We start from the raw sequence: 24,726 nt of genomic DNA on the forward strand, positions 1-24,726 counted from the left end.
ACGAGTTTTATTTGCAACTCCGCAAAAGTGTCTGTTGTGTTACAGATAAAATGTGGAGGGAAATACACTGGAGATGCAGACTACATTATGTGGAATGTTACAATTCAAGTGGCTGGCTTAGATCAAAACACAAAGAGAGACGAGACAAAATTATAAAGGAATAAGAGAAGATAAAATATTGCATTTCATCGAGATATCTGTTTGTAAACAGATTCTGAGCAGCTCCGTTGAATGTCTCACAATATATTCAGTATTACAACAACATTTCTTGCAGGTTTATTTTGTGTATGTGTAAAAGCAAGTTCCTTTAGGTTGCACATATTCTGGTCACATCTATTTGCAATCGTTCCCCAAAGTGCAACTGTATTGTTGGACCACAGTCATTTTTAATTAAGACAATACAAGGAGAAAAAAAACCAACAAAAAAAAAAAACAAAAACCCTCAGGTTGTAGCATATCAGCTCAAGTGTTGGTTATATCTCCAGCCCCTTTCAGACATGCACTAGAGAATGCCCTAAAGAGCAATAACAAATAGACATTGACACTTTGTTCCGGACCTGATTCGCAGTAAAACATTCCTCTGCGATGCACGTGTGCCGCGGGCCTCCCTCACTGCTGCGGGTGTGTCTGAATGAAATCGAGAGGAATATTAACAGGAAAGTGGCTTACGTTTGAATGACAGTGCAGTCGCTTAGACACCAATGTCACATATCCCATGTCTGAAAAGGGCCTCAGTGTTATAAAAGGTACTGAAGAAATAATCCAAAACAGCAGCTACTGGTGGCAATGATAGGTTAGGAATCAGACTCTGCAGATTAGGGCTGCACCCAAATACTCGGATATTTATTCATCGTGTAGGTGGAACTTTTTTCTTTCTCAATGTGGAAAAAACACAAACCCATAAGATCTGAGCTTGAGTGCACAGCATCTGACTCTCAGCAGTGATTGTCATGCTTTAGTTCACCTCACTGCTGCTAATTAGTGACTTTCATACCTATTTAGCAAGTAAAAAAAAAAACTATGAAAAGTACTGGTTTGCAATGGAGCTCTAGCTCCCATTGTTGTCCTGCTGTTCATTCTCTCTGCACAGCACCTGTCAGATGATGCTTTAGTTATAAAATTGTCAACTATTCACTGCTGATTACCAAGGCTTCAAAGAAAAACAAGATATAAAGGGCAGCCCTAATAATGCAGGTACTTGGATAGTCTGACTTCTCCAGCACTCATCACATGAAATAAAAAGAAATTAAAGGGGGAAAAAAAGCAAACTGCACAATTGCTGTGCTTTGTTTTCTGTGATTAACAGTTTCTGGGTAAACAGAATGTGTGGTAACAGACACAGAGGGGACATCCAAAGCTGCGACAGCACTGTGTCCACAGCCATGTCTGTGTAGGTGGTCCACTTGGTTGGAAGGCTTAAACTTTTCACTTTCCCAGTGTTTTACTCTGCAGAAAGGTTGCTGCTGCACCGCTTTAAAACACTCGGAATGCAGCGGTCTCTTCCCTCCATAACGGGGTTGCAATGAGTGAAATGAAAACCATCTGAAAACTAAAGACCGTAATGAGAGGTAGGACGACTGTGTTTCAGTTTCTGGTCATTCTCACAGTGAAAGTCAATTCCACCGAAACCCTCCACCACACACCCTCTACACATACTGTATATGAAAGTGGGCAGTAGTGAGAGGGGGCGCTAAATGGAAGTTTGAGTCAATGCAGCAGTCTGCCATGTCAATCGCCACTTCAAAGGTCTTCGCATTCCAGGAAATGGGTCCTCTGCAGCACTTTTACATGGCGCTCGTAGATTTTGAGGGCAGGGCCGAGTCGGATGGACAGCCCGGTCAATACGTCACTACGCTGCATCAAAAGAAGAGACTTCCCATCAATTTCCTGCAAAAGAGGGAAAAGAATTTAATTAGAATTACGCTTGGGTTTCTAAAGATATGCTTTGAGTATTTAACCCAACGGCACCATTCTTCAGTTTTGAACAGTGCAACAGACTCATAGTGTATATACAGAGCCTCTAAAAAAATAATACATTAGAACAAAATCCATGAAGTGATGGAGTATGTTAGGTTTGACTCTGATGTATGAGCAATGCTCTCTGTAGTAGCTCTGTACCACTGCACTAACCTGTGTTCGAAAAGCGACAGCCTGCTCGGGAAATCCTGCAGCTGAGAAATAACTGGCCACATCTGCCACAGTCCACTGCAACAAGTTCTGGCTCATCTTCTCCTTCTTCACAGACCTGGTGGATTACAGGATTTAAAAATAAATCAAGAAGAGTCACAAAACCTCAATATGGCATCTGTGTGCAGGTAATGTCTTGTTTTGTTTCATTTTCAAGCTTTTACATGACCCACAGGGTAGTTTACTATAATTATTTTAAGTGCTGTCCCTCAGCAAAGGTGAACTGATAATCTGGACAATTTGCCAAAAAGTGTGGGCCAAACACCGTCAAGGACTATCTGCATGCTGAGCTGAGGCTGGCAGATTAAATGGCTGACAGGTAATTATGGCTAAATGCTCAGATCCTGCCAGTTGCTGTATTTTGTGTGTGTGTGTGTGTATATATATATATATATATATATATATGTGTGTGTGTTTAACAGGATACTCACACGTCATCCACTTTACCACCATTCAGAAGATTGTCATCAGTTGCTGTTAAGGATGATGTGTCTGCCTTCTTAAATGTGCCTGTTGACAAACAGAAATCACATTATAATAAATGTAAAAATTCCTCAAATGCAGATGATATCTGCATCGACCGCAGGGCAGCTCATTCATAAAAAGTGAACTGAACCTGAGCTCTTATGAGTAACAAACAGAAAAAAAGAAAAGTCTTAAAATGAAAAACAGAGCTCTAACTTATCTTCTTCAAGGAAAAGAAAAAAAAAAAAGCAGCTCCAGTTTTAAATGTGCAAACTCATTCCGCTGATATCCAGCAGAGCGATGTTGGACCAGCTTCTTGTAGTCATACTGGGTTGTCTGCAGTTATGGTATGTTTTTCTATTAGAGCTGCTTCACACCTCAGTAAGGTGAGGGCTCGGTGAATGAGTGTTGATACAGCCCCTTATTACACCGGACCACTTTCACAGGATGCTGGCAGGCCTGCTGTCATACACATGATGCATGACGAGGACGCAGCCATGTTTTAGATGGGTACCGCTCCTCCAAGGCAAACTCCATGCCAGCTTTGCCACTGTGCATTGTAAGTGTGCAATGTCTCACTTAGGAAAGAAAAATGCAGGTTTCACTTTGATATTCAGGCATGAGTAAAGTCACTCACAGATCCCTGAAGTAATAAAACAGAGAAGAAAATAAAGTAGGGATCTGCAATGATCACTTTTAGATAAAGATTGGAGACATTAGATCCTGGCTAAGCCCATTTCAGGATTAGTTAAATTCAGATTTAGATGACACCCCACACATATGCAGTTTATATCTATGTGTCAGATGTCGTATTACTGTAGGCATCGGTTAACAGCTGGCTTGCAATGTAGCATATTGGGTATTTAGCAGTAAGAACTACCATGGTCAATTTGAGGTGTTTTACCTTTAGGTTTCTCCCTGTAAACACAACAAACTGCATTCATTTTTACACACTAAAAACCTCCACTAGCATCTACCAAGAATGGAAGCCTCTGTCTCTTCTGGACAGAAACTTTAACCCTAAAAACTGACTCAGATCCTTAGTAAATCTGAAAGTTCACTGTTTCCCGCAAACACAGATTTACTAGGAATGTACCAACATATCAGGTTCACCTAATGATCGCCATGGGCCTAGATGACTTAACAGTGGTGGTGAAGAACATATATTTGTCATTTAACATCTTTTTGTTTTGCTGGCTAAGTCTCAAGTTAAAGTGATAAAAGCTGAAAGACTTTAAAATGAGATTTCTGTGTTTTGCCCACCACAAAGGATGGAATAAATGTAATCAAATTTAAGAAAGAATGAAAATAAGAGCCAACAAGATATACCTGAATCATTAATTGATTATGTGGTGGTAATGTAGTCATTTTTCTTCATATCATGCATCTGTGGACAGTCTAAAAACCCCATCTCTACAAGTCAGTCCTGACAAAGTGTTGCAATGACCTCTAACTACATTGGGTACTAGCTGAACAGAAGGTAGCAGCACACGCTTGTGAAGCAGTCAAAAGATCGTAAGCAATGCTGAAGGCAAGTACTGGTACAAAAAGCCAAATAACAACCAGAATGGAGCCTTTATGCCCATTATATTGACATTTAGTTAACCTCCTTAAGTTCCCTTTCTATTAGAAACCATGTTCCAAAGTGAGAGAACGATTCAGTGGTCAAGCTTTACAAAAGAGATAGAACCTGCAAGCCTGCTATACAAACACAAACAAACAAGAGAAAACTATGTAACTCACAGTTGTCAGATAGCAAAGGCAGTGTTTGTGATCTCCCATTAGAAGCATTCCTGGTCTCATCCTGCTGGTCAAATACGAGAGAACAAAGATGAATTCAACATGACAATGTCAGGTAGGAAGCAGAGGGATCAAAGAAGCAGAGGACAGATACAGATGTTAGTCACAAAAGGAAAAAACAGGCCCTTACCGGCCGTGCTGCTGAGTCTGGCACCAACTGGTCAGACGAGACGCTTCTGTCCTCCACCTTGCTTCCATCATCTTTCTTTACGTTGTTTACAGCGCAGGGGGCAGGAGCTACAGACTGGGCCGCTGGCTTCATGAATACTGCTAACACAGAGTGGGCCAATTAACACCAATTATACGCTGATTATCGTCCACATCTGACCTGCCAAATTCTACTTAGTCTAATAGGAGAAATTTATGACAGCCAAATGGATGAATGCGCCTCAGACTGGATCATCACTAAGCTATGAGAATATATTATTTTCCCCTGCATCTCTGTGTCTGGCTTACATTACAGTTGTCACTGTCAACATCCCACAAATAATTACACAGGTGTTTAAAAGCTCCCACCGACTTCTTTCATATCCAGCGCAAAGCTGAGCGTAAGCTTGCACATAAACTGATATTAGAGTGCTTTGTGCGCACGTTGCTCTGTGTGTAGCACCGTGAATACCTTTGTCTCTCTGCATTCCTGGGTGCTGGCGCTCTGCTGGGCAGACGGCAGAATCATAAGCCCAGTCATTGTGTGCAAGGGCCCTGGGGCTGGAGGGGGGCAAGGAGTTGGGCCTCTCACCAGCCTTCTGGAAAGAGGCACAGTCCAGAGCGGAGCCAGGGCTGCACCCGGGGCCGGGCCTAGCGCCAGAGGGAGAGCAGGGAGCAGAGACAGCTCGCACGGGGGCACAGTGCACAGTGGCATCTTCATGTGTGTGGCTGGGTGAGGGTCTTTCCTGCCCATCCCGGCTCTCATCGCCCCCCTCCTCGTCTGCATTGCTGTCTGTGTCCATAGCTATAGAGGTGTCAGCCTGGAACACAGGAGCAGAGGGGGAAACGTGATTTCACATTTGCACAGAAGCTTTCTAGATGTTTCTAAATCTTCATTTGGATGAGAGGGGACAAAAAGCAGGAAGAGACATCAAGTTGTTATTAGCAGCAACTTAAAAAAAGCTGCTGAGCCCGACAAGGTTGTAAGGTATTGTTGGGAACACTGAGAGGCACTGATTGTAGGCTGAGGGTATCACATGAAGGCAAGCTCGTACTGATGTCGCAATTTGACCGCGGTGGTGGTAAATTATTGCCTTTGAATGCCTCCGTCCCTTTCCGCGGTACAGCGTTCACTCCGCAGAGTGCGAGCCCTCCCGTCACAAACATGTACCCCGCTGCATTAAAACATTTAAACACAATCTTGTCTTTTCTTTTTTTTTCATGGCAGCTAAGAGTTCTCACGAACGCACACATTCCTTTCGCTGGAGCGGTTCGACGACGGCGCCCCGAGTGAAAAATCACGCCGTGTGCGACTGCGTGTCCGAGACCCAGCAGTCGAGCACATGAGCGCACGAAAGCCCGCCCCGCTCCTGAGGAAAGAGCCGCTTGAACGGCATTCAGCCGTCGCACTGCATTTCTCACAACTTTCACCGAGGCACGGTCACAAAAACATAACGCCCCTGGGGATCTCAGCCCAACATGATTTACATCTCGGCTCACAAACACTCAGAGCCGCCGACGTACTCTGTGCGTCCCCGTGTTTTTTATTTTTTTTATTTTTTAAGAGGCCTACTTGATTGATAATTTTAACACGCGAGAGCACAAAAGGGGCCGATGGGAGGCGTTTTTTGTTCATGCTCTTGTTGTTTTTCCTCAAATTTCCTCCAAAGTGCGCATGGAGTTGGGAGACGCGGTATAGACCTTGTTTTTGTGTCTGTGCTCTTTTTGTAAATAAGGGAAATAGTCAAATGAAATAAAAACAGAGAGCTTTCCAGGGCCGAGCCGCTCGCTGCACGGCGGACCAGTCGGAGATAAAAGCCGAGCTTTAACTCGACGGGCAGCCCTCCGATCAGAAAGAGCAGCGGACGACGCGATTACCAGTCTACTTTGACTTTGCGTCGGGTCAACGATTTACAGCAAAAGCGACTGGACAGAAAAGAGTCACACGAATGAGTCCGTTATCGGACACGTCACTGTCTACATTTGACCCCCTCGTATGCTGGCAAAAGCTGGTTAACACCCCGCAGAGGGGTCTGTTCAAAGCAGTCACGCATAGTCGGTCTTGTAGCAACACACACGCCTTTCACAGAACAATTTGATCTCGGCTTAACCCAAATCGGACGGGCGCATCCGCCATCTAGCGCCGGACGAACAGTTTGCGGTCGCTTTATGTTACTTCAGCTTTCTGCCGGCTCTTGCATATTTCAGAGCTTTGTGGTGCTGATTTTCCTCCTAAAATACTGTCGGCGCACAGCTGGCAGACACAGAGACGAGATGTCGCCACTGTACGGGACGTGATGAGCAATAAAATTAAAAACCAACAACAACAACAACAAAAAAAAACAGCTAACACCACGACGTTGGACGTGACCGGGCTTGGCAGTGCGTCCGATAATGGATCTAGGGGTTCGACTTCAAGCACTGCGTCGGCAATCGTCCATCGCTCGAAGAAGAAACGCAGTTTGGTGAAATGAAGTGATTGCACCCACAATGTAACTACTTTGTCACCGCTTGCAGTCGATTTTGTGTCTGTTTTAGCACACTGCACATTGCGATGGGCATATTTTGAAGTATAGACCGAGGCTAACGGTGGAAATCTAGCCATGGGCGGTCAAAAATATGATTGAGGACACGGCTGTAGCGACACTGTTTACAACAGCGGGCCCCGTTTGTTTCCCTGGCATAAAACAACCAAAAATGCAACAATGACCCACAGTCCCCCCGTCAGGTTCCTACATTCGCAGTGTTTGAGACTTTTTTTCCACCCCCCTCCTCCTCCTCCTTCACCCACTCCCACGTTGACAGAGAATGAAGAGACACACATCCAGACTTGCGTTTCGAAATAAAATTCCCACCAGCGGGGCACAGTTTTCATGCCATTATTATGAAAGTGCACTTTTCTCAACTTCCGGGCTACCTCAACTGTCATTGCGGAACCTTAACAGCACCCCCCTCCCCCTCCCTCAACGCCGAGTTTGTGGCTTGAAAAGCGCTTTCTGCTACCGATAATGGAGGCTCGGGTTGTTGCGGACGAACAGGACGGTTCAACTTTTCCCCGTCCCGTGTTTGCGCTTTCACGCCGTCCATTTAAAGCGCTTTTAAACTGTCGCGCTGTGTAAAAAAGAAAGAAACAAATTGTGCCACACGCTCCCTTCACGCGCACCTTCAGTTTTTTTCTCTTTCCCCCTCCCCTTCTCCACCTCGGCTGCGCTCGAGCGAGGTCCAACCGCCGCTCCCCGTCTGCGGCAGTTTCGGGTGCACTTGCAAATCACTCCCCTTCACCGTCCCCCTCCACTCCCTTACACACTCTCACACACACGGCAAAACATGTTTTATTTTTACACACCAAACAGTGGTCGTTCAATCCCCCCACCTGTTAATTTTCTGTGAGGTGACATGACAATGAAAACGTGCCTCCTAGCATCAGCCTCCACATACCTCCAAATCCTCCTCGTCCTGGTCAGCGGGACCGAAAGCGCTGTCCCCGTTGCTCAAGTCGGAGTGACTAGCTTCTTCCACGGCGCTCCTTCTCGCAGCCGCTGTTAACGACACATCTTCTTTTTTTCTGCTTCTCCGCTGAACCTTGGCGGCGTTTCGGTACGAAATGGAGCCCTTGTAGTTAACTTTCAGCACGGTCTGTTCTTGGATCAGTTTTTCCAGTTCTGCGCAGGTTCGGTCGGGCTCGGACCCGTGTCGTCTCCGGACCATTCGGCAAATCCTCTCCAAGTCCGGCCGGGCTTTTCGAGACCGCAGCGAGTCGATAGTGTCCAGAATCCACTCGCGGTACTTGGATTCAGACATCTTTTCTGCTCGCTTGCTTTGCTCTCTTTTTTCCCCGTTTTTTTTTTCGTGCCTCAGTGCGTCAACCTTGTGCGTTACACACGGTGATTTTCGTGAGCCGCGGTCCGAGCCCTACTGAGAAGCGGAAACCTCGCTGTACGCCTCCTGCGTTTGCGTTTGCGCTTAAGGTGGAACGAGGGAGTTAGAGCGAAAAGTTTTACTCGAGAGGCGTTTTTAAGGTGGAATATGCAGTCCTGAACGGGAACGAGCGCCCGCACTCGGTATTAAGTGTGGTCCAGTTGGTCGGAAAGGTAGCTTTTTGTTTATTGTTTAAGATTAACACAAACTGGCAACAACTATTATTATTAGTATTATCGTTCAACCCTTGATTAGAGTAAACATCCTGTCACGGAAATAATTCTTAACACGTGATCCAGTCCTTCGCCTAGCTTCGCAAAATCAAATCAAAGCCACAGACCAAACTGAGACGCCCCCTCGATGCCTAAATCTTAAGTAAGAAATAAGCATTGCACAAACAGGCAATACATATATTTTATAAAAAAAACAACAACAACAAAACCCACAAATTACATACAAGCCGTGCAGCCATCAAACACTGCACAAGTGATCTGAATATACAAACGATTGTCAATGGTACATTCTCCTTTAGATTTACAGTACAGTGGAGGAGTCTTGAGCTTCCCTTCACGTTTTACCTAATATTTTGCTGGGAAAGTGGTAAAGAGATTAAGCAACTTATTGAAACATGTCCATACTATTTGGTATGACCACCTTTATTTGTCAACAAAGCCCAAACTCTCTTGTAAGTCAGGAATAGTTCTCCAGGCTCCCTGAAGGACATTCAGAGCTCTTCTTTGAATAATGGCTGCCTTCTTGTTCTGTTCTCTGTGCAAATGATCCCACGTTGCTGGCTCTGAGAAGGCCAGCCCAGGACTGACAGTGCCCCATTGTGTATTTTTCTGTCCAGGTATGCTTTTACTGTATTAGCAAGTGCATTTGGGTCATTGTCATGTTGAAATATAAAGCCACTATGCTGACCAGGTGGTATTGCATGGTGGATTAAAGTCTGATGGCACTTTCTGCATTCATAAGAGCCCCCCCAACACCTCTGGCTGAAATGCAGTCTCATACCGTGGCAGAGCCTCCATCATGTTTTACAGATGGTTGCAGACACACACTGTTGCACTTCTCCCTGACCTGAAGTGGATTCATCACTCCTTAAGAGCTTTTGACACTGGTTTTCAGTCCAGTTTTGTGTAAGTTGGCATACCTCAGGATTTTCTCCCCGTTTCCCTTCCGTAAGAATGGCTTCTTGACAGCCACCCTTCCACTGAGACCATTTCTCCTGAGGCTTCAGTGAACAGCAGATGGATCAACTGAAGAGCCAGATCTGTCTCTAAGGTCAGATCTTTGATGGATTTTTTCTTATTACTTAAGGATATGACTTTTCAGATATTGTTCATCTGCTGTAGATAGTCTTTTAGGCCTGATACTTCTTCTATTAGCCTCAAATTTAAGACACACTGCTCAGAATTTTGAGATATGCCAAGTTTTCAGCTAGTTGCCCTTTAAGAATCACCCTCTTGGTGCACAAATACTACCTTATGCTCACCAAACTGTGTTATATTTGGCATTTTTCATAAATGTAACAAAAACAAACAAACATGCTTTTGCAATATTGCAACAAGCTGTTAGTAACAAAGTGCCTAAAGACAATTTAAAAAATGGTTCTTCGCTAAGCTGTCTGTGTAGCCACAACACAGGTTCATCCCTCGAGTTATGTGCATTTTTTAATGCTTGAATGATTCATAGGTCAGCAGCCAAAAAGCCAAGAGAACTTTTGCTCAAGAGCACTTCATTGCAATTTGTTAAAGTTTGGCTCTTTGGAAGCAAGATATAAAGAAATGAGGGGTAGCACAGGGCTTTTACACAGTACTGCACCACCACAAAAGCTGTTTCAGTGATTTATAGCTTTTACATTATAGCTTACAGTATATATGTTAACTTACATCTTGGTAAGGTTTTGGGGTCACCAACTGCTGCCTCATAATGTCAAAGCACCTTGTTAATGTTTCTGCACCATTTCGTGAAAAGATATCCTGATTTGGTGGCGGAGAGCATTGTTAGTTTATTAATCTCCTGTAGGCGTTAAACTAAGTCAGGAGTCTCTCAGCCCATTCAGTGACCCTTTCTGCATTTTAGATAGGGTGGGGTCCTTGTCATCCTGAAAGAAACCACCCCAGTTTCATCATGGGATCACTTAGGACAAATCTGTATTGATTTAAAGTGACCATTAGCCCCTAAGAAGACATCATAGGCTCAAACTATGTCACCCACAGCTTGACAAAGTCACCAGATACCCTCAATGAAAAGGTCAAAGTTTAAGGTTTTCATTTAATTAGTCACTCATCTGCATGTTCTCCACATTTACAAATATGCACTAACATTTTTCTTAATGTAATGTGTAATGTAATAACAGATTTACTCCATGGCTTTGTATTTTTTTAATGGCAATAGTGCATTCATAATGATGGCTCAGGTTTCTAGGCCTTTAATACGTGCAAACATATGCGGACCACTGGCCAAATTGCCCACTTTATTTTACACAGCGAGGCATTCCAATAGTTTTTCATTTGTGATTTGAGGCTTTTCTTGATTTGGAAATTCTGAATCCCTTACTCCTTCGCAGATTGCTTTAATCTTTAAGAAAACAAATCACAATTCTTTTCTCCCCTCAGTCAGTGGGAAAAGCTTCAGCTTGAGCTTCTTGAAAAAGTTCCATGGTGGATTATTGTGGCCAATATGCAAACCATTAAAAACAGAAACGTTATCTGAGGTCCTATTATTAAAAACTCAGCATCTGAAGCATGCAGAGCAACATCTGGATAGGCCAGACTTGTATGGAGAACAAAGAGCTCAGCTCTTTGGTCATATTTACTGGCGATACATATATAGATCTATAGATATCTATACATATATATTCAGAGAAAGAGAGAGGGAAGGAATTGCACTGATGAAAAGAACACCTTGGGGCTGGGGATATTGTGCTTTGGGGTGGTGTCACAGGAAACATTGCATGGATAAAAGGGAAGAAAAAAAATTTCACTGCCTATCAGCAAATTCAGGATGCAAATGTCATGCGATCGAGCCAAGGAAGTGCAACTGAAAAAGTGGCTGACTTCTGCAAGACGACAGCGATCCACACATGAAACCCAAGCTGAAGCTTTTAACAGCACATGCCCACAAGTACTTTTTATTTCATTAAATAAATCAAAGTGGCAGGAGAGCATTAACATGTGGAGAATTCATTTTTGATGCGCGTTTGCTGCAGGAGTCGTATTTATTGGTCTTCAGTTCAAAAATCAACAAAAATATGCAATTCGCCGCAGGGTGCCAAACCCTTTTGCATACAACTGTATGACTTATGCAGATAGATGCAAGTGAGGAGGAGGAATGAAAGAAAGAGGGGGAAGAAAAAAATAAAAGTGCACTATGGTTGGGGTTACATTTGGAAAAGGGGTGCTGGGAGCTGGTTGGTAACTGACACCATACTGTGACAGGATGAACACAACACTGCATTATTCAATTGCGCCTGCTATCCTCTTAAAGCATTCACAATAACAGACAGGACGGTGGAAATACAGCATCTGCCATCACCTACCGGCATGTTTATTTGTCTTATCCAGCTGTTACCCTACAACTGCTTTCTGCGAAGTGAAGAGAAAGTTTACATATAACCCAGACATATTAGTCTTAACAAGTAAAACTTTATTGGAATGATACATTTTGCAAAATATTACTTTATGTATATATATTTTTAACATACTCATTGTGTTCTAAGGGTATCTGTCAAGTTCTCCAGAAGAGGGTAAGATAGTTAAGACTGTCGAAGGCAAGGATATACAGTATTGTTTCCCAAAAGGTACAATAGACTACACAATCACTGTACCCAGGTCATGAGGAGAAAGATTAATGTTGTTTTTGCTTTTTTTTTTTTCCTCTCTTTTTCTGAAAATACAATTAGAAAATATGAACGCAAAACATCTCAGATGTAAAAAGTGTTATGTTTGAAAGAAGTGTGTGTGGAAACTTGATGAAAAGAGAAGGCAGACGGGAGAAAAAAAAAAACCTTAAGTAGCACAGAGCAGTTGATAGCTGATAGAAAAGTGACAATACGTCTTGTATTGTAAAGAAAAAACAAAGTGTGATGCTTCGGTGTCTGAAGTGGATCAAGTGGCGTTGCCTTCTACCTGTCGACGGTTTAGTCATCGCTGGGTAGAAAGGCATTACATGTGCCCTCTTCAAAACATTACAGTGTGTATTAAAGGACTCAAATATTTAGCACAAATGAACTGTGTGGCCTGTGCTTCACTGTGTTCAAAAGGCTGGACAGCTTGGTTAGTGAGCAACTTTACTGTTTAGTGTGATGCTCAAACAAATCCCCCGAAAAAAGGTTAACCAGCAACCAGACCGTTAGCTGTGGAAACAGTGCTTTTTCAAACATGTCTAAGGCCCAGAGGGAAGTCTTCTCATTGGGCTGCTTTACCACGTGCAAGAAAAACCAAACCTGCCAACTAAATGTATTTAAAAAGAAAAAGAAAAACCCCACACACATCAGGTTTCCAAACAGCACTGAAACTTCTCCATTTCAAGACATTCTCAAAAAAAGGGAAAAAACAAAGCATCCTGCGATTGATCTCAATCGTATTAAGACACTGCCAAAAATGATCACTCAAGCCAACTGAAATCAACTGGAGCCAAAACCCCCCCAAAACATTCTAAACATGTCACGTTACACGACTGTATGACAAAGAGCTCGATGCACATCAAACAGTTCACAGAAACTTTTCAGTGAGATGGACAAGGTCTAGCACCTAAGGCCTATGTATGGATGGCAGGTGGGCGACAGCGTTAAGTCCTTCAATGAACCAAAACATTGTGTTCACTCAACAAACCAGCAATAAGATTTGGTCTGCGATTGTCTTGCATCCATGTAAAGAAACTTGGCAAAAAAAAAAAAAAAAGCTTTAGGTTTGCTTCCTTGGTTTTAATTTGTTACAGAGAGAGCTGGAAAAATAAAAGAAACAAAACACTCCCAAACCCAACAGTTCAAAAAAGAAAAAGAAAATTGGTTGGACTGTAAATCTACGAAGGTGATGATGTAGGGAGAATTACAAAAAGGGGAGGGGTGGGGCAAAAAGGTCAGGGAAGAGGAGAAGCACAACCCCGGTGACAATTATCTGCAATCTGCTGCCCTACAACTGAATAATGACTCAAACCCAGAAGAACTTTGACGCATTTAACTGGGTCTTGTTCCCAATCCATCTTCCAATAGAGCACTGACTGTCCTTTTTAATGTTAAACATTATTCGTGATCTCAGGTACCTCGGCACGAGCAAAGCACAAAGCTCTGCCGTCTTTCTTTAAAAGTGATATTGTACAAAAATAACATGCACATGTTGTTGAAACCTTTTGCTACTGTTTTGCGTATTAAAATCCACCACCATCAGTCACATACAGGAAACTGCATTTTTCTCAGTTTGCAAATTTGGCAGAATTTATATAATATCTGTTTATTTATAAAATCTTAAAGTCAGTTTCACAGCTATGAGACATAGACATATGTTGAAAAAAGATGGATATTTCATGTTCTCTATCTTATATTTATATATATCAATATACATGTATAAATGTACTATGACTTAAATAAACAATAGTCAGGAGTGTGACCACAATGTTAGCTGCTGCTAAATCACAGCTTTTTAAACCCACCCGTGAGCACTAAATAACACACAAGCACAGAGATCGACATAAAAAGGACAAAATGATCACTGATAGGATTTTTTTTTCCTTTTAAAATGCTCTAATAAATTCAGCTAAGAGAAAGACAGACTTAAATGCAGACCTCATGTTTACTTCCCGCGGGTCCCTAAACGAGCAGGACCGCAGTGAAGTTTACTGTGATAAATCATTTTCACTCTGATCAAAGAGGTCGCCGCTGCTTCAGCGGCAAGCAGCAGAGTGCATCATCTACCCAATAATCATGCCACATTGAGCAGACAAAGGCAGGTGCAGAGAGTTTTTCAAGCTTTCAACCAAAACGGGAACGAGGGCCACCGCCACCGTAGCCAAAGCTCTGCACCAACGCTTTCGACACAGTTTTCCAACCAGTTGGCATTATGATAGGCACTGCTGTTGGACTTGGTATTGCTTGGACAGATTCGGGATGGAGAGGTGGAGAGGAGACTGGGGGTGGGGAGGAGACAAGATACAACGATCACTCTTAGAGAAGCTTGAAGAGAGGGCCCGCTCAGGGGGAGGAGGGAAGAAGAAAAAAAAAAAAAGAAAAAAAAAAGGAGCTTTAGCAGATTCAGTACCTTAACAGAAAAATCAATGCCTCAACCTGCAGAGACTGAAAACATGTCATTTACACCATCAGAAAGAAACAAATCTAGCTGAACAGCCACAACCTATGCCTGTTCTTGTCAAGCCCCTGGCACAAAACACAAGAGGGATAAATAAAGTGTAAAGGTAACAGTTGAGAAACAATCAAAAAGGCAACACTGCTGGTTCTGTTGGATCTTTTATCACTTTGCCTCCGTCTTTCCATTTGGGGGGTGGATTTTACATCGTTTTCCTCATCACATATAAGCAAGTTATCAGTCCACTTCAGTGCTTTCTGTCCTCAGACCCCCTTTAACTTTCTAAATCCCTGCCTCTCTCTCATAATATCACTACCGTGGTTGGTATCTAGAACTCAGCAAACTCCTTTGCACACTTCTCTGTGAAGGAGACTCTGATTTCTTCTTCGTCGTAGTCATCAAAGTTGCTTGTATCACCAGGGCCTTTGCACTTAGGAATAAAGGGAGCTTCCACCTGGAACGCAGATGGGAGACAGACGCACAGACAAAGCGGTTAAAGTGTAACTTCAAATGCAGTATTCGATGAAACACTCCTACATTGATATCTGTGAACACCCTGCAGGACCATCAGTGTAATCATGTACTTTCCCAGATGCCCATATTTGAACTTAGGCTGCTTGATTAAGGCAAAAAAAAAAAAAAGCCATAATTCTGGTTATTCAGCACAATTATTCATTCAATTAACATTAATCAGTTATTTGTCTTTTTGCAGGGAATCCACATTAGCTTTAAATGTAATCAAACTGAAAAACAAATAGAGAGGTGAGGTGGTGGGGGGGACAGGTTCACCTGTCTGTGGTGTCAGGTCTACCTATAAAGGCAGCTGCCCTTAACATGCGTTTTATGCAGAGCTATTTAAACTTTGTAAAAACCCTTTGACAACTTTAACTGTGAATTAGGAATTAAAAGCTACAACTCAGGAGCTCAAACTTGTATTTGTATTCATATTATACTGACAAAGGCTGAACATGGGTTTTCAAATTAGGCGCAGTGCTTTTGTTTTCTGCAGAATCCACTTTTTGCATGAAGGAAAGGGGAAAGTACTAAAACCTTTGCATATTTTTCCCCATTAACCTCCACTGAAATACCCTCTGTACACAGGCAGAACACAGGGAAATTATCCGCAGTCACAAAACACACCTAAGCTGACCGAAATCTCATTAAAAGCAGTTTCGTTTTTAAGGAAAGAATGTAATAAGGAATTTTCTCCATTCCTTCAATTGTAAATACGAAGAAACACTTATAAACATTAACTGTATATAAAAGATGGGTGTAGCTACCATAGTGACAACCATTGTTTGGAGTATTTTTTTTTTTTTTTTTTTTTACATTGCCATGTCAAGAGGTAGCATCGCTCTAAAGCAGCCCCTGCTTTTTTTTTATATTACTGTAAAAGTCATAATAATGTACAAAATGATCAACCATGTGATTGCCATGTTCTATAAGACATGAAACTAGTGATTGAGACCATAAATTCTCAATCATCTGTCATTTGCCCACAGATTTAAATACAATCACCACTTATTGGTCATTAGAAAAACAGCTGGTCTGAGGGACTTTTACCCCGACTCGTTTTTTCAGACCCCAGACTGTGTTTATATTTATGTTCACATTCCTATTGCATGAAAGCTGGCCTCTTACCTTCCTCTGGTAGATGGCAATCCAGTCGGTGGTGGCAAACCACTTGTGGCCCTTGATATCATTGACTCCATTCCTGAGGTTGCCAAAGCGCTTGGTCAGGTCCACTTGCAGCAAATTTCTCAACAGATCTTTCAGGTCTGAGCTGAAGTGGGAAGGAAAGCGAACCTGCAAACCACAGAAAGCAATCAGAGTCTTGTTCGGAGTGTGTTCTCAGGCCCGAGGCTGATCATTTGGGGGGAAAAAATGTCTTATTGTGACTTTTCTGACGTAAGAGTTCAACTTTAGAAAATTAAGCTAATTCAGTTAAAGTTTAACTGAAGTGTAATAACCATTCATGGCTCTATATTCTCATGCAAGGTTGAAATTGTTTTTATATTTGGTTTGGAATAAACTATTCATTCCTTCCTCGTATAATCACTTAAATACACTGCGAGACTCTAGACCTTCAGGTGGAAAATCACACCCACCAACATGTCTACAGAGAAGGCGCTCTAGTGGCTGTTTTCAATTTTCCATGTCATGTGCATTTCTCAAAGCAGATACATTTATATTTTAATCAATCCTGCTACACACGCATAAGAGCTTGCATTTTAGTATGGCCCAAAGTATATACATATATTGATTCTTCTCATTTTGCTAACAAGCATTCTTGCATCCTCTCTTCCCCCCCCCCTCCCCCTCCCTGCTATCATGGAAGATCTAAGAATCATAAATGCACCTTGAAGAAATGAGGAGCCTACTGGAAGAGCAAAAATGCAAGGAAAACCTGATGTATCCTTCTTTTTCTCTCTCTCTTGCTATGAGAAGCAAATGTGATAGAAAGTAATACCAGTAAGGGAAATAAGAAGATGTGTCTAGCATAATGAAAAGCACCCCACTCTCCTGTGCTTAAAACATGCACCTACGGTGTTAATGTACCTACGACTCAATACAGTGCCTAAAAGACTCCTGTGTAGACATAAAGAGCACAGAGACACGGCTTAATTAAATTTGATGGTTCTCTGGTTGTGTCCATTTGTTTCCACTCTCCTTTGAACCTTCTGCTGCATGAGACATTTGTGTCTAAGGAGTTGCTTCCAGCTAGTTGTTCTTTTGCTTTTCTCACCACTGTTGAGACCATACGTGAAAGTCAGAGATGACATTTGGGAGCTATAAACTACACATTATATTAAACAGTTTTACAGAGGAATCACTTCACGCACGACTTCTTTCTACTGCAGCTCGTGCTCTGCGCTGTCCTGTCTGCATTTGATTTTATGAGTTTTGCGGCGGCTCATAGAGTCGACATTAACTTTTTCTCTTGATTCATAGACAGTATTTCTCAGAAATAATAATTGAAAAGCTAAATGCGTTATTTTATACACTTTTCTAATCATAAAGGCTAAAGGTTCAAATGTAACAGTGTGTATTTGAAGCAGTAATAGGTGGTAAAAATGAGTCCTTAGTTGGGGATAAGTGCACAGTTCTAATGCCTACACAAATTTTTCCAGGTAGCCAAACTCACCTTTCCTGATACAATCTTTTCGTAAATCTGAATAGGCTGGTCTGCAAAGAAGGGTGGGTAACCAGCAGCCATCTCGTATATCAGTACTCCCAAAGCCCACCAGTCCACAGCTTTGTTGTAACCCTGAAGAATACACGAGAAACAAAGGGCATCAAACATGTCCGCTAACAAACACTTCACACTACAATGTTCACAGGAAACAGCAAAAAGAAAGCTGTTTCACAGTCTAAAAGCTGATGAAGCAATTGCTTCCTAAATTTCCCCTGTTAATCTGCTTAACACTTACTTTACTGAGGATGATTTCTGGCGCCAGGTACTCAGGAGTCCCGCAAAGCGTCCAAGTTCGGCCTTTCACCCTTTTTGCAAAACCAAAATCTGTTACCTAAGAAACAGAATAAACAGCCCTTAGCCGCTAGTCGCATACGGGGAGAGCACTTTTAGAGACGCTAAGCAGCAAATGTTGTTGATGATGATTGAATACAAACATGTAACCCATACCTGTATGTAACCTTGCTGGTCAATGAGCAGGTTCTCTGGCTTCAGATCTCGGTAGATGAGATCCAGCGAGTGAAGGTATTCGAAGGTCAGTACAATCTGTGCTGCGTAGAAGCGGGCGTGTGGTTCACTGCAAAAACAACATACGCGGCTCAATACTTAAAGTCTGGGAACAGCACATGGAGGCCTTTCATCAGAGTTAACACAACTCACCTGAATCTACCAATCCTCCTTAAGTGTGAGAACATTTCACCCCCAGGCACGTACTCCATTATCATATACAGATTGCTGTTGTCCTGTAGTGAGATGAGGAAAGACTTACTGACACGTAAAGCATGCACGCATAAACAAGCCGGCCAAATTACTACAGATAAACAACAGAAGTGGAAGGACACAAATGCGTACCTTAAAAGAGTGCTCCAGTCGCACCAGAAATGGAAAGCTGACGGCTTGGAGGATACGCTTCTCATTCAGTGTGTGCTCTATCTGCTTCAGCTTCACTACCTGTGAGGGATCAGGACATAGAAAGGTAAGAAGGCTGTCAAAAAGAAAAACAAATAAACAAAAAAACAAAACAATGATTACATCTCAGGACAGATTTCGATAAATTCAAATAACGCTGTGGAAAAGTAACCAAAAATGCACAGTATGGAAAAGGCCAATCAGAATAGCTGTGAGCAGTGTCGACCCATCGCGTAGTTCCATTTCTACGACCTGCTTGTCAGGCTACCCACAGGGTTTCAGGGGGTTTTGCAGTTATGATGTAGTTATGGCGTGAATTTCCCAAAACTTTGACATGTAAAGCTAGAAAGTGTCTTTTGACACTGAAAAACGTCTAAACTTCAACGTGACATTCTGGAAATTCCAAAGCCAGTATTTGTAAGAACATATGAGAACAAATGGTTCATACAATCTTGGTATAAATGTTTTTGTACAAGGGATGCTACGATACCCAATTGAGTCATATTTATTTACTCTCCAATATATACTCTTGAATTAGCTTCATCAAAAATACCGTACCTTCTGTTTGTCAAGTATTTTCATGGCGTAATGCTGACCAGACTCTTTGTGTTTCACCAACATGACTCGACCAAACGAGCCCGTGCCTAAAGTCTTCAAACGCTCGAAGTGATCCAACGCCGCAGTTTGCTGGGAGACAGAAGACCATGCCAGTTAGAGAACGATCACAATCTGTTTGTCCTTACAAGCCCCACATAGTTTTTTGCTAAACCTGAACTAAAAGGCCATATCAGTAACAAGATATTTTACTATGAACCGGACATATCGTCTTTTGTTTGAGGCACACTCATGGTGAACTTCTCTGACAGCATCTAAACATGTCGTGGCTTCGCTGCTGATTAAGTGACCTTGTTAATTTTCCATAAAAGGTGCTACAGTAATCTGAGCACATCTCATTCAACACAAGTCTGAATGCATGCAGTTACATTAAGGGGCAAACACGTGCAGTTGCACTCGCGTGCCTCTTTCTAAGCAGCTCGGTGCGCTACAGAATGCCTTAAAAAGCAATTACATGTTCACATTTAAAACTTAATTTCACCAAATCTCTTCAAATTATATTAAGTTTGAGAAAATTGTCTATGATCTATCTATCTATGCTGGTCCCTCTCTCTTTCTCTCTCCGAGTCAGGGGTGGGTCGTTCGCTGTAGCACCCTGCGCGACACAGAGATCATGCTTCTTCTTAACAATGGCAAAAATGGATATTCAAAAGCGTGGTCGCAGTTCACAAGAGTAGGTTCCACATCGAGTCCTGCAACTAGTCTTAAGGGGAAAAACTGCACATGGCCTGTAGCACTCTCAGACACCGTTTTCATGTCTGAAAGTAGCCCCGAGGAACATCTGCATAAGCGATCAACGTCTGGATGACAGAATGCAGTCTCCTTAACAGCCTGATAAATCCAGCAGAGTTATATATTCTGCGACTGAAAGTGGCTGTCAACTGTATTATTACACACATCCCCAGCAGAGGGCGAACTGCCCTTAAGAAATGAACGGGCTTTCATTAGTTTAGGGGCAGGCCTATTTCCATGACACTGGCTATCTGAGTAAATGAGCGTAAGAAACATTAATCAAGTCACGATTCATTGTGAAATACACTAACAACACAGTGCCTCAACACAACTAAAACTAAAGCATGCTACAAATAACAAAGTGACACAGTAATGAGGAGAAACTAAATTAAGTCTCATCTCACCTGTGCTGGATTCTCCCATTTTTTCAGAAAATCTTCTTTGGCTTTGGCAAGAAACTCCTTCACTGCAAAGAGAAACAAAATTCCCATTCAGAGAGTTTTCACCCAAACCTAACTGAATTTAATAAGACTTTTATAAGGATATTGAAGCACTGGCAAGCTTATATGGAAAGCAACATAACATGCTTGTGATGACTGGATGTCTGGATTTATCTGGTTTTTACTACGTGGGCCAACATTTATCAGCTGCTGCCAGCAAGCAACAATGAAAGAGAACAAGCTAATACGTAGCACATAGTTAAAGTTGTCAAATTTGTAAATTAAAAAAAAAAAATGCTATAGATGACCTTATTCACAGAATAGAGAAAATAATACAACACAGCTATACTTAATAGCAAGACACAAATGAAAAACAAAGCCAAATTGAAATAGTAAAGCTTTAAATAAACTGGAGCCTAAACGAACTTCTATTCATTCTAGTCTGTTCTTTTTTGTTCTTACAACTAGGTGATCAATTTCAAAGAATTCCAGGTTGGTTTCATTAAATCAACATTTCTGCCATCAAAGAACAACTATGAGGTATCACTTCAGGCTTAGACTAAACAAACTCATCTTTTGAAGCCTCAAACGTCTTTGACTGCACACTGGAGAATAATGGAATAAGTAAAACGATATAAATCTGCATATATTTACAAATTCAATTTGAAAATACTGCTCAAAAGTCTGGGGTCACTTTGAATGTCCTTGGTGAAAAAATCTCATAAAACCTGAAGCTGATGAGAAATCTTGAAAATGATGATTCATGGAAGACTAATGGCAACACAGGCGTAAAGAGACTCATTTTCTGGCACACTACCATCGGGAGTCATGTTTCAAAGAGTCTTTGTTATATAAAACAAGTTTATCATGTTAAAGGTTACGCAGATCACGTCAGCGCTTGAACCCAAGCAATGCAGGACTAAGACTGATATTGCTATCAATATTTAGTGATTTAAAAATCCGGTATATGGATTATATTGACCAATACTTTTTCTTTGACACTTGTTATGTGTAGTTATGTATGTAGCAGTTTACATTCTGTCCCAATCGCCTCATTGTTGTTTGTGGTGTTCCAAATATGTGCTGGCAACCAAACAGCTGCTCTCTGACAGAAACTATGCCACATCAATTCATGTAAAATGGTAAAAGGCCTTTCTCAATTGCTTTTAATATTTTTCGAATGTTCATTTATCTGCCATTAGAAATGCAGAAACGAATAAATTACTAATACCGAACACGGATAAATCAGTCAGGATGTAGTCAGCAAAGCCGAAATCCGCCTCTGCGTTTGAGTTTGTCAAAACGACATTGAAATAAATTTCTTTGTGTAATAAATTAAAGCTATTCCGTGTGGGACTTAACTCATTCACTGCAATTGACGTCTATAGCTGTCAATGGCAGTGAATGAGTTAATTTCCAAGACACTTAGGTCCTCATACAAAAGCGTGTACTATGTCGTCCAAACCCCAGTGCAGTCTTATAGTAGTATTTAATGAAGGAAATAAGCCACTCAGATCAACAGTTTTCAGGGTTTTCCATTAGGTCATAGTACCTGGTACCGGGTACTTTTTTAGTGACTTCTCAGGTGGGGTTCCAAGCAATCCGAGGAGGTACTAAACTGTGACGTCAGATTTCATGCCGCTGACTGGCAGCTCGTTAGTGTAACCCATGAGAGCATCTTGTTTACGAAAGTCAAAAACGCCATTTTTGAAACCCGCCAACGAGGGAAATGGCTACAAAAAAAAACAGCAACAACCCAGTGATCCCTGAGTCTGATGACAAGCCACAGACTGAGCAGCAGGTATATTGTTGTTATAGTCGCCCACCTTTATTGTAGTGTTCGTGTCGCATGTTAGTTACGTCGTGGGATTGTAATGGAAAACCAGTCGATCCGGGTCGAATCGTGGCGAGTCAATCCGAGTAGGTACTAATGGAAAAGGGGCTTTAGTTTAGGACTTAACTGAGAAAGGTAAGTACATCTAGAGAAACAATCAGCTGCACACCGAGTCCTGGCATTTATCCGTTAAGAAAGTCATTTTGTCCTGTTCTCAGGGAGTAGTACACACATTCATATGAAATCTTCAAGGTTTCTTTATCCTGCATTTAACAGGCTGCCTTTATCAGAACAAGAACACTAACAAGTTTTGGTAGAAGCATGTTTATTTTTTGGCTATTTTAGGACTCCAACCAACTAATGACAGTCATAACACTTGCACTCAGCTTAAATGGATGGAGATGACTTTTTCTTTAATTTAAAAAAAAAAGAAGAAGAAAAAGACATTCCTAAGTGGTATACATTTGAGTGGCATTGTAATCCTTTGGACAGACTGTAACAACTTTACACACACAGTCATATGAAGAAGTTCTTTTTCTCCCCTTATCTTTATGGGGTTAATCTCAGTGCTCTGTGGGAACATGTAGATAACCAACCCTTCCTCATTCTTCCTTAGTGTCATTGCACCGTGCACAGCTGCTGAGCTGAAGTGTGCTATTTATACTGTTAGTACTGGAAACAGAATGGTGACAGTTGTAGGCCGACAACTGCTTTAGTAAAATTGAGTCCACTTTTCTGTGTTGCTGTTATTACAAAAACATAAATGAAGTGTGGAGAACGACTCAACGACTTTTAACGATCAGATTATAAGCTTAACAATTTTGACATCTTTTTAAAAGAATTGAATTCAAGCGAAAGCTAATGGATAGCCGTTACCTTAAAATCAATACTAAAACTACAAAAATGTACAAATCTCTTTAAAAAAAAATGTTAAGGCTTAAATGATCATGTGGAATTTCTGTCTGCTTTGGCGATCAATGGAACACAACAGCCTGGGGCACAGTTTAAATTAAGCCAGTCAACTGTCAATAATGAAAGTGCTCGGTCGTTTATTCATCAGCTTTGTGATACGGCTAATGTCCTTTTGGAGTGATGTCTGAATCAGAAAACTGAAAATTAATTATGAAAAACAAACAGCTACCTACTCATAAATGTCTCGTGCAAGCATTTGTGCATCTCTCTCTCTCTCTCTCTCACACACACACACACACACACACACACACAAACACACACCAAGAGAAAAGCTTAATTCTCATCTAGCAAACATCATTTCCTGCAAATTCTCAAAAGACCAGCAGCTCCAACAATTAGATGGGAGAAAGCGAGCAACAATGGCAAAGACTAAAGTTCCTATAAACATGTCAGGAGCACTGTGGCTCTCAGAGAGCAATGGAAGCAGAATGGTCACCAGGGAGAAAACATTTCCTGTGAAAGTTGCACAACTTCCACTTCCAAGCAGAAAAAGCCATTACTGGAATAACTTGGAACTGCGCAAAGGAAAGACATGGAAAAAAGTTGCTGGCAGCTATATGGACACAGCAACAGGACTGGTATCAAGGAGTACCAATGGAGATACAGCTGATCAAAAAATAAATAAATAAATTATATATATATATATTTTTAAAATCCATGTTCTTATTCTCCTGTAGCTCCAAATTTCTTACCATCTGGGAGGACTATGGGTACCTCTGGTGCTGCAGCATCTGCCGAGCGCGACCCCGATTCACTTGAGCGTGAGGATGACTCCCTCTTCCCTGCATGCCTTCTGGAGCTCTTCCTGTCACACATTAGCCCTGCAAAGTCTCCCCTATACTACTTCTTGGCCTCTTCCTCACAGCCACTGACTCATGACCTATCCTCCCCCTCTGACAGCACTCTGGTCAAGTCAGCAGGCCCACACATCCACAAAAACCCAGCCAAAAGTCCCTGCCGGCAGTCTTCAGTCTTTCCTGTGACTTTCACTCTGCTGGAGACCAAGTTCAAAAAGTAGCATCCACCTCCAGTGTGCACTCATAGTATGGAGAACAGTGCTGCTCCCGTTAGACTCGAGCAGATCAATTGGTCCCTTGCTTGGTTTGTATCAATATTTATTCTGTACACAAAGTACTCACTGCTGTTCCCTCTCATGTCTCTCTCACACACTCTCACACACACACACACACACACACACACACACACACA

The 24,726-nt window shown here is 41.9% G+C and overlaps 2 protein-coding genes across 5 annotated transcripts in view; both read right to left on the minus strand.

The window, feature by feature from the left end:
* Positions 1 to 23: 23 nt before the first annotated feature.
* samd1a (sterile alpha motif domain containing 1a) lies at positions 24 to 8,802 on the minus strand. Of its 2 annotated transcripts, none has more exons than XM_005745385.2 (7): positions 8,038 to 8,802; positions 5,072 to 5,420; positions 4,583 to 4,722; positions 4,396 to 4,456; positions 2,619 to 2,697; positions 2,131 to 2,245; positions 24 to 1,887 (listed from the first exon to the last, which is right to left on the minus strand). In XM_005745385.2, the coding sequence occupies exons 1-7, from the start codon at positions 8,398 to 8,400 to the stop codon at positions 1,741 to 1,743; spliced, it is 1,254 nt and encodes a 417-aa protein (XP_005745442.1). In that variant the 5' UTR covers positions 8,401 to 8,802; the 3' UTR covers positions 24 to 1,740. The 2 variants fall into 2 exon arrangements, with proteins under 2 accessions (XP_005745442.1, XP_013769369.1); XM_013913915.1 differs by having other exon boundaries at positions 4,396 to 4,459; positions 4,583 to 4,719; positions 8,038 to 8,801.
* Positions 8,803 to 12,048: 3,246 nt separating this feature from the next.
* prkacaa (protein kinase, cAMP-dependent, catalytic, alpha, genome duplicate a) overlaps positions 12,049 to 24,726 on the minus strand; it is a 21,170-nt gene continuing 8,492 nt past the window's right edge. For 2 of the 3 annotated variants that reach the window (XM_005745388.1, XM_005745387.1), the window contains exons 2-10: positions 20,676 to 20,737; positions 19,483 to 19,611; positions 18,868 to 18,966; positions 18,676 to 18,758; positions 18,466 to 18,592; positions 18,254 to 18,349; positions 17,968 to 18,090; positions 16,464 to 16,628; positions 12,049 to 15,276 (exon numbers count right to left, since the gene is read on the minus strand). In XM_005745388.1, coding sequence (XP_005745445.1) covers positions 15,151 to 15,276; positions 16,464 to 16,628; positions 17,968 to 18,090; positions 18,254 to 18,349; positions 18,466 to 18,592; positions 18,676 to 18,758; positions 18,868 to 18,966; positions 19,483 to 19,611; positions 20,676 to 20,737 — 1,010 coding nt within the window. In that variant the 3' untranslated portion in view covers positions 12,049 to 15,150. Of the gene's footprint in view, positions 15,277 to 16,463; positions 16,629 to 17,967; positions 18,091 to 18,253; positions 18,350 to 18,465; positions 18,593 to 18,675; positions 18,759 to 18,867; positions 18,967 to 19,482; positions 19,612 to 20,675; positions 20,738 to 24,209; positions 24,668 to 24,726 lie in introns of those variants that run through there. The other variant, XM_005745386.2, reaches the window with a different exon arrangement.

The sequence above is a fragment of the Pundamilia nyererei genome, unplaced genomic scaffold (assembly GCF_000239375.1).
Source record: "Pundamilia nyererei isolate P.nyererei 1_Seehausen unplaced genomic scaffold, PunNye1.0 scaffold00158, whole genome shotgun sequence".
Taxonomy (NCBI): Eukaryota; Metazoa; Chordata; class Actinopteri; order Cichliformes; family Cichlidae; genus Pundamilia; species Pundamilia nyererei.